The sequence below is a fragment of the Esox lucius genome, chromosome 21 (genome assembly GCF_011004845.1).
Source record: "Esox lucius isolate fEsoLuc1 chromosome 21, fEsoLuc1.pri, whole genome shotgun sequence".
NCBI classification, from domain to species: domain Eukaryota; kingdom Metazoa; phylum Chordata; class Actinopteri; order Esociformes; family Esocidae; genus Esox; species Esox lucius.
The window spans coordinates 21,386,550-21,396,804 of NC_047589.1; the positions used below are offsets into that span (position 1 = coordinate 21,386,550).

The window sequence follows — 10,255 nt, forward strand, 5'->3', positions numbered from 1 at the left end:
CACCCATTTAAAAAAAAAAAAAAAACTTTCCACACAAACCTACCCATCCCTCCCCACCAAAAAAAAATAAAAGCTCCACTCCTCTTAAATTAAATCGATGCCTTTAGCGCCACTCATCCCACTGTTCCCCAGACAAGCCGTGGCTGCACTGCGCACTGTCAGAGACGGGGGTCATTACCCAGGAATCTCCTACCTCTTCTCTAGTCCTGTTTTCCTCACTCCCCCAATTAAAACAGCCGCTGTTATCTTGGCTTAAGCTCTCTATATAAATGTGTGGTCGGTTGTGTAGTGTCTGCAAAGTGTAGGGCTAGTGTGTATGTGTGTGTGTGTGTGTGTGTGTGTGTGTGTGTGCGCGCGCGCGTGTGTGTGAGAATCAAAGAGTCAGCTCAGCGCTTGTTGTTGTAGTAAATGCCCCCAGCAGTGGCCCTGTGGTCACCCTGTCCACCTCCCCCACCCCCCCAAACAGACAGGATGGGGTGAGTGTGCATAGCAGGGGCAGAGAGAGAGAGAGACCCTGCAGAGACACTGGGGGGCGCCGCGGCCACCGGGGGAGGGGTTGTCAGCCTCCACTGGTCCTGAAACCTGAAACGACAAGAAGTGGTCTAATATACAGAGAGAGGGAGAAAGAGAGGGAGACATGGAGAGGTAAAAGGACAAATGGAACATGAAGAAGGCAGGAGCGCAAAGGAGGAAAAAAATACCACCACCCCCGGAATAAAAAAAAAATAATAACAGAAAGGTTGGTAAAGCTCTGGCCATGCCTTCTTGGGGTGAATTCTATGGGCTTACAAGGGACGTTACAATAGAAAATTAAAATAAGATGTGCCCCCCCCCCCCCCCGCCCGCCGAACACTGAATGGCAGTCGCTGTCAGGATGACCAAGAGCTGGAAGATACTGAACACAAGAGCGTGGGATGGAGCCAGAGGGAAAAGATGGTAACCAAAGTAACAAGTTAAAGGGGTTGGGTGAGTGGCAACTGGTCAGAAAACATACAAGGGAATATGAAAACTCCAATACCACAACTTAGAAAAAAAAACAAAAAACATTCTTGCTATTGGAAGTTTCACATGAACGGTACATTTAAAAAAAGAACAGAACAAACTCCTTTATCATAGATGTTTGCTTTTTTGAATGTAAGCATTTTTTTTTTGGAGGGGGTGGGTGGGGGGCTGTGTTGGGTGTGAGGGTCACAGCCAGACAAAAGAGACACATCTGCAGCCTGAGATAACATCTTCTCAAAAAGAAATGCCATCAGATCTCCCCCACGGCCATGTTATACCTTACCAGGGTGACCGCACCGCACACTCACACACAATCGCACACTGCGGCCAGTCTGTCCAGGAGAAGTTTTTTTTTTTGTCTTTTTTTTTTTGTCTTCTCAGGGGTTTCCTTCCTTTATTGGGGGGGGGGGGGGGATTTTTTTTTTTTTTCCATTCTTTTTTGTATGGGGACGGGGAGTGATAGTAAGGGGGTGGGGTTATTAGTAAGGGGAATACCACGATGTTGTTCGCCCTCGGCCCCTGGAAAAGAGAGAGAAAAAGAGGGTGAGTTTCTTGATTGGCTTAAAAAGACGGACACCAATTTTAGGTTGTGGTGTGGTGCTCATGTATGTGTGCAGGTAGGAAAAAGGGGGCCTGGTGAGATCTCAATCCTTGAGGTAGACTGGGGAAAAAATGTTTTATGCATACATTTTTTTTTTTTAATACGTATACAGAAATTCTTGGCTGACACTTACACCATCTTAATGGTATTGTGCCTTTGATACGTTTTATTAACACAATTTCCATATTTATCAATAAGAATTGACAATAGAAAAAAGCTGACACCAGCTTTGCCAACAGTTAAATGTGTAATTCTCTATGGGAGTTAGTGTGGGGTCAGTGAGGCACTCTCTCCCTCTTTCTCTCTCTCTTTCTCTCTGTGAGAGCATCTCCTGAGGTCGCTGTTGGGAGAGACCCTGAGGACAGAAGCCTCCGTCCCACCCCACAAACCCACCCAGCAGGACACACTACAGGAAGATCCACGGCATGCAGACCCCTTCCCCTGACAACCTGAGGGAGGGACTGGACTGCACATACACACCGCATCCGTGCACAAACGCCACATTGTTTTCCCATACACACACACACCCCTGTCGAACCCAGGCCTCCAGCGCCCAACAACACAGGGGTCAGACTAGCGTAAAAACCAGGGATCAGAAGGTCAAAATCAGGCTGCAGGAATGAGCCCTCCTTTCTGGAAGTGAGGCTAGTGGCTGGTTAGGTGATCATCTAGCCTGTGTCCCATGTACCCAATGTGTGGTAAACAACCTAGTTGGTTTCAGTCTTTTCGTAGCGAGGCTATCCACAAGATACCAGGCTAGCATCTCACCTGGTCTGTATGCAGGGGTACATGAGATTCTGAGTCACTAATGTAATCCTTACAGCGGTTCGTTTTTGGCCACCCATTTACCAGAAATTCATCTTATTCACTAGATGAGATTAACAATTCAGATTCTCTCATGGGGCCAATGGCGTCCCAGACCAGAGTCTGATTTGATTGGGCTAGGTGAGCAGAAAGGTCCATTGGTCAGAACCTCTCAGTGCATGTTGGAGAGGATAATCATTGTGCATGCCCTGCAGCCACTCCACCAGTCTCTCCCTCTCAACAATGCTTATAGAACAGGGAATGGGCCCAGAGACGGAGCTCCGCCGTCAGGCCTCTGTGAGCACTAAATGACTGATCACGGGAACCCCCCTCTCACCTCACACTGAGAGACACAGCAGGACACACACTCCAGGGAGACACCCCAGACTCCCAGTGCACAGCGCTTTGATCCACTCCAGGTTTTACATACATAGGGGGCAGGCTTTTGTACAGATTGAAACAAATACAAATACCAGAGGTGTTGCTTTTGAAAGGTCACAGGCAAAACACAGTCATGGAGCAGCAGCAGCACCAGGTGAACACGCACACACGCGATAAAACATAGGACAGCTATAGGCTGCCACTCTGAACACTTGGCACCACTCTCCTATCAGACAACAGATGAGACAACTAAGCAGGAACAGAGCAGTGAATACCAATCTGAGGTCACAGACACACACAAATGAATGTTCAAGAAACCACGCAAAGCTGATGGAGTAGGCATTAAAGAAACAAATGGAACTAGATCCCCGGCATACTGGTTTAAAGAAGATTAAAACAACATTGGGAAGGGTTGTCTTATGCATTAATTGACCAATCCAAATAAGATGACAATGTTGCTTTGTTAACCACCAGAAGTGAATGATGGATCCCAGGCTCTTTCCACTTCACAAGGTAAACCAGAAATTCTGCATTCACATGGTGCAACAACGCAAACGTCTGTCTACCATCCATGAGAGATTCTAGACGACAAATCCTTTTTAAATCGTCATGACATCGGAATGGTCCTTAAAGGAGAATTTCACCACTTTCCTACTTAGCGTATTCAGACAACATAAACTGTCATGAATTTTTTTTTTTTTAAATCTCAGACAAATCTAGCACACACATCTACACAAAACTATTGTATTGCAAAAAAACGTAATGTTCGTTCACCCTGAAAGTTATGGGCAAAGATACACACGTATATTTCATGATTACTTGTATTGAGTTTAAGCTAGCAGTGGCCGAGTTTAGAATGGTTACTTAGAGAATAGTCTATTGGATTAGCTAGAAACGCAAATCCCAGATTTTTTCCTAACAATTTTTTTTGCCATTCCAAACTCAAGCTAAATTCAGCCTGTCATAATGAGAAAAGAAAAAGTGAAATTCTCCTTTAATATCAGTCTTAGACAGAACCCAACCATTAGCACTAAAATGACAATCAGACTTTGGCGAAACTCTTTGCCTGTCACCTTTTGAAGCGCAAACGACCAACATGGCGGGAGAGCTGCCCACTCACAGTAACTCACAGCGTTGACACACAATGGTGCTCCAACTCGTACAAAGAGCCTGCCACTCATGCATGTACAGCCTGGGAGGATGTCACTGCTGCCCACTGACAGTTTGACTGCCCCCTCTGAAACAGTTGTAGGCAATGCAGGCCACCCACTCCCCACCTGACCTGCTGACCTCCCACTAACAGTCCCTAACCTTCACTCTCACCATAACCCCACTGAGAAACACCCCTCCGATCTGCCTTAGGCAGGCCTTACGGTGCTAAAATGTTGGGCAACAATGCTAGCCAAAGCTATGGTCTTAATTTCTCACTACAGACAGGCGTATTGAAAACATAACTGCAATGCTTCTCCATACGCCCCCACAGCCTGTAGAGTAGTCTGGTCTAACTTTCTCGGGTGTAGCCCAATTCGGGCTAATTGGGTTTTCCACTAATTGATCTTTGGACCAATCTCAATAGCTTGTTGCCAACCATGCATTTTTCAGATTGGGGGCGATTGGTCCAAATTGCAATTAGCCAAATTGTTTACACTCCCATGCTTCGGGTGTAAGCCAGGGGAGTTGTTTTTAGTTAGTAATCTCTCCTCTGTCACCCCCCCCCCCCTCCTCATTCTGACTGACCTAATATTTCCATTCAGTACTCATTGTACCACCCTCTAATCCACCATCCTCCCAAACCCGCTGATGTAGTGGCCAGCTGTGTCTCAGTCTCGGGGTACGAGTGTCCCAGGGTGCTCACCTGAAGGCCCGTCCTCTGCCTCTGGGCGGTGTGTAGCCGCTGTAGTAGCGTGCGCGTGACGAGTTGAAGTTCCCCCCTCGTGAGCGGAAACGGGCCCGGGGGAACCCGCGGTCTGTGGTGCTGATGCCTGGCCTGTTGGTTCTCTTCACGCCCACCTGGCCACGCATGCACAGGGTGAGACAGTTCCCATGGTGACGGGGTCAGGTAAGGACAATTAGGGAAACAGGAACTCAGTAGACAGAAAGCAAAATATTGCCCCGGAAACGTGAGCATTAACTTGAAACTGAACTGTGACTCTGAAAACAATATTGTGCGCGTAAACAGTGCAGCAGCCTCACCTTAATCTGTCTGCCTCTGAACAGGGACTCGTCCAAAGCCATGGCCGTTCTCACAGACTCCTTGTCTGAAAACTCGATATAGGCAAACCTGCAACAGCAGACAACAGGTCACTGAAGCAAAATCTTACAGAACTGATGTCACCAAGCTCTAAAACGAAAATGCACGATTCACTGAACAATCATGGATTGTCAATGGTTTCCTAATAACAGGAATAAAACAGTTTCTGTCCTAATAACACTTCCAACCCTGGAACCCAAATTCCTTTTTCAGACCAGATGCTTTCAGCTGTCCAGCCAAACAATTCACAATATTCTCATGTTGAAACTGCAACTAGACCTGGTTTTAAACATCACAAAAAAACTTTTCTATGCCTAATATTTATGAATGTACTTTGTTTAAACCATACGTTAACTTTATGATTCTATTAGATCCTGTTTTCAGTTTGTCTACTGGCAGGGGGTCATGGGGTTCTCTGGGCATTACTGACTAATGAAATCATTCAAGATGTTTCTTTTCAATAAAGAACTCAGAAGATCAGAGTCAGTAAAAAAAAAAAATGAATACAAATCTACCACTAGTCCTTATTGGCCATGTTGAGATCATGCATGCCAACGCAGAAGGCATTCATTAAAATGTACGATTAAAATAGCTACATCAACCCAAGAATAATCTAATGTTCTCTACATTTGCTCTATTAAGTCTAGCCATGACTGCATTCAGAGAGCACCAATTGAAAGGCTCTGAAACATCAGTACCACATGGTCATCTGGAGCCCTGCCTCAGAAGGAAATGTTCATGGAAAAGAAATGCTGACTGGGATTTCCATCCGAATTGTCATTTCTGAACCAACTCATCAAGCTTTGGTTATTTTAAAAAAAAAAAAAAAAAAAAAAAACGTAACTAAGTAATTGCACAAATTAGTAAAAAATAATCAAAGCTTGACGTGTTGTTAGGAAATCGTCCATTTAGTGCTAGGGCAAAATAACTGAACTCTAACCCCTGGGATTATCCAAGACCATGTCTGGGAAACCTCACATCAGATCACTGGAACAATTTACCTACATACAAAGATTTGTCATTTCACAGTGCAGATAATTACACACTGGCACGCATGGAGTACATGGTAAATTGTGTCATGTATATAACTGATGAGTGATCTGAAGCAGTCTGGCAGCCCTTGACACTACAGAGCACGCTATATATTCCACGGCCAGCACAAGCACAAATCCACACCGCTGTCCTCTCGAAACACTCCCTCCCCCAACAAACATGTAAAGTAAAACAGTGTATAATAGTGTACTCACAGACCTGTAGGGGAAAGTGCATTACTGCATGTGGAAGGAGGCAAGCAAATTAATTTACCCTTTTGGATGGCCTGTGAACTTGTCACACAGGATGGTGACTCTGTTGACGGAGCCACAGCCGTGGAAGTGGGCCTCAAGCTCCTCTGCTGTGGCTCCATAATCCACCTGTCCAGACAAGGAGACCAGTGAGTTGAAAAATACCACACACACAAGTTTGTACAGCTACCCTCATGGGGACCAGAAAATAGAAATTGCATGCTCCCTTGCCCTAATCTTAACCCTAACCTCAATAAAGTAACATTTATGCCTAACCTTAACCGGCTTTAGAAATGGTGTGAAAACAAAATGCACTGACATCAATATAACACTGTTGGACCTTTAATGTGATAAAACCTGGACTAGTAAGTGTAACAGCATGCAGACTACAACTATTAGGAGGCAAAAGGGGACAAAGGCCTTACGTTTCCAACGTAGATTGATCTCGCATCAGCTTCCATTTTCTCCTCAATGGACATGATGACAGGACCGGCTAGAGAGAGAAAAAAAACACGAGTTACACAGAACAGTTCAAAAGTTCAGAAACAACAGAAAGGATATTAAAATCAGACCTCCATCTACTACCTGAATGTCAAACTAAAATAACTTTTCAAGAGACATTCTTTAAAGACAGTTTCTCAACTCCAAGCCTAGGGACCTAGAGTACTGACTGTTTTCTATTCTACCAGCTAGCCAACTCCACCTTCTACCTGTTCTAAATCAGTAGGTTTAATAAAGCACAGTGAAACCCAGCACTACTTCAGGTCCTGCGTCCTGTAGTCCCCCCATTGACTAACCTGGTGGAGGGCTGAGGTTCATCTGTTTCTCCACCTCATTCTGTAACTCCTTCAGCTTTTCTGCTTCCTCCTCCATCTCTCGCACCCTGGCTTTGATCGCCTCGAGCTCCTGCAAGTTAAAAAAATGAAAACACACCCATCAATTACACACTGGACATAAACAGAAGATTATTATTATTTTTTATGTACTCAATAAATCCATCATTTGCATCCATGCCCTGAAATCACATGACACCCTTGATATTTTAAACAGCCTGTGCTGGCCCTGTTTCTGCCCTGGCTCCTGAGTGGAACAGCCTCACACAGTTGACCACTGGCAGTGGACTTTGTAACAGGCGGCATGTCATCGCCAGTCATTTCACAGACTGCCGGCTCAGCAAGAAACTGGACAATAAGACGGTGGTGCCATGCGCTGTGTTAGCTGGGATCTCCTATTGGGCGCCTGCCTCCCCTGACACTGCAGCATTGCAGCGCACTGGGAGTTGCTCCAGATACATCCGGGGCAAGTGTACCGACATGCACTTGCCAATTGACACCATTTGCAATGCAGCTCAATGCAGCTCAATCCATCCCAGGTCTTGGCAACGTATTGCACAACATGTTTCCGCTAATCATAATCAACAGACAAATTGACCTGGTTCTTAGACGTCTTTTTGTCGCATATTTTGTGTATACTCGTGCCGCCCTCACCCTTCTGAAAATATCAAGGGATGCAAGCCCAGCCCTAAAATACCGCACCCCCGGTCTTGTGTCTATACAACTGTTTTCGAACACATCCTATGGCAAAGACCACAGTCTGACGTGCATATCAAATGAGAAAGATTTACCGTTAGCTGATTTATAGCAAACACAGCTTTCATTTCAAAGCATTGACATTGCTGATCTTTGCACACAAAAACACTATCATAACACAATAATGTATTAACAGATTCCATTTACCTAGAATAATAATCAGAACAAGATAAAAATGTTCACATTAACAAATGTTTGCATGTCCTTCTCAATGCATTTTACCAAGGGAGGGTGAACATGTCAGGTGCATGTCATTATTCTCCCAATAATTATGTAGCCATCTAGCTGAAGCATGTCGGAATACAAGAATCAGCTCAAGTCGTTATCTGTCGACAGTAGAACAGATCAAGTACCGCATACCGTTCGCTAACATTTTAACTACGGCTAGATAGATAGCAAGTCAGCAGACAACACATTATAAACCTTGTTAACGTTTATAGCTAGCCTTCAATTATCCTTTTCACAGTTGACGATCTTGTTCTGTATGCGCATCAAGTTCTTCCATTTCTGCAGATGTGTCAGCGTATGAGAAAAGAAAGGAGGCGTGTTACCGTGAAGTCTCGCCGTGTCTGCTGATAGACTTGCAATGCCGCGGCTAATGGCGGCCTGTCCTACCCTCGCCCCTGTCTCCACCTCAGTCTCGCATATTTGCGACGAAGATTTTCCCACCACTAGTTAGGTCGACAGTTCTGGCGCAGAGAATCTACCACCGCTGCTGCGCCAACATGGCGGCCAGAACCACGCACGTCGCCACCCATTCTACTGCACTGCGTGAGCCACAATGGCGGTTATATCGACCGGGAGACACTCGTAAACCACGGGGAATATAAATATAGGTCATAGCCGCTTAAAATAGAATTTACACCTCCAATTAATATTGTAGAATACGGATATCGCCTCATCTCTAAAATTATGATTTGGGCAAATACTATGCCCTTCACTTACCGGGTCCTCGATCGCGGCCTCCCCCTCTTCTAAGCCCGGTTCCTCATCGCCAACACCCGGATCTTCTAGTTCTGGATGCCCTGGGTCTGAGTCCAACAATGATTCCTCCGTCATTCCCGAGTCCAGTCCGTTACCGAACTCCGCCATCGCCCAATTCCGGTTGATCTGACGCGCCTCGTGGCTAAACCAACGTTACAGGCCCCTGCTCATACAGGGGGAGTGAGTAGGGCGAAAGAAAAAAAACGGCGGAAACGCCGCTTAGTAAAGTTAAAACGTGAAATAAAACGCGAGGTTCAACTCTAGCCACTATCCGAACGGGCTTCAACTAAGAATGTATGTTACAATTTCAGAGGTTGCTTCAGCTGTGTGTCGCGATTTTTCAGCAGAGAATCTACAGTTTATTTACACGGAGAAATATACATAAAATTGAGGATTCTCTTCGCGAGCGCCGTGTCCCTCAGCTCAAAAATGGTAGCCGGGGGTGGAGTTACGTATCACTGCAGGCGTAAACTAGCAACCTTATTAGTCAGTTGATTATTTGAAACACACCTCCCCCTGTCATTCGCTGGCGTCTATTGGTTTATCTGGTTGCACTTTGATGCCCTGTTGCCAAATTTGGCTTACAATTCAAAGACTGATTCGATCTTCAATATGTCAGTCACAAAAACGACGCCTCGATTTGTCTTACGACCTATGACTGCATTTGTCTGTGTGGTACCCGTTAAGTGAATCCGCCTAAATAACATTCCTTTAATGACTAAAATCCTTAACTGTGTTGGATGATATTATATAATAGTGAGAGAATGCATCAAGAATAAAACCCAGTAAGCTGTTCACAATACATGTCTAGATTTAAGTTGGCCAAGTTTGGTTAAATATCCGTTCTTCATAACCTTTTTTGTGTTTACTTTGTCCAAATCACACATTCATAGGGTTCCCAGCGTAACGGTGATTTGAGTAGCCAACCCAACTTCCGACTTAGAACTTGATGCAAAATGTCTACCCAGAAACTATGGATATACTTCCCATGTACAGGTTGCCTGTCATAGAAACAATAGTTCTATCATTGCTCTGTTGCTGTATTCATGTCTAGAAGCTTCCATGTGCTTCCCATGTACGCGTCTAAGCATCCCAACGATTACGCCAGTGAAGCCAACTGCTGTAAAATAGTCCCGTAGTGGAGTGCGATAGTACTACCATCCAAGACAGAAGCGCGGATTCGTATGACAGCTCATATCACCTTAAATCATACACCTTCTTGTGTAGTAACATGGCAAAAATCCATGCTATGGTCAATTTAATATACATCAATTGCTTCAGGCTACAACATGGATGCATTTACAGAGGAAGAACTCAGATCACCACTGAAAAGGGCCTAATGTAAAATGCTCAGATGTTG

The 10,255-nt window shown here is 45.0% G+C and overlaps 1 protein-coding gene across 3 annotated transcripts; it reads right to left on the bottom strand.

The window, feature by feature from the left end:
* Window positions 1–9,344, bottom strand: pabpn1 (poly(A) binding protein, nuclear 1). Of its 3 annotated transcripts, none has more exons than XM_020041984.3 (7): window positions 8,463–8,564; window positions 7,120–7,228; window positions 6,748–6,815; window positions 6,345–6,451; window positions 4,982–5,069; window positions 4,644–4,798; window positions 1–582 (listed from the first exon to the last, which is right to left on the bottom strand). In XM_020041984.3, exons 2-7 carry the CDS (start codon window positions 7,193–7,195, stop codon window positions 387–389), a joined length of 690 nt encoding a protein of 229 aa, XP_019897543.1. In that variant the 5' UTR covers window positions 7,196–7,228; window positions 8,463–8,564; the 3' UTR covers window positions 1–386. The 3 variants fall into 3 exon arrangements, with proteins under 3 accessions (XP_019897543.1, XP_010884032.1, XP_010884033.1); XM_010885730.5 differs by lacking the exon at window positions 8,463–8,564 and adding an exon at window positions 8,857–9,344 and having other exon boundaries at window positions 2–582; XM_010885731.5 differs by lacking the exon at window positions 8,463–8,564 and adding an exon at window positions 8,857–9,342 and having other exon boundaries at window positions 545–1,521.
* Window positions 9,345–10,255: the final 911 nt, after the last annotated feature.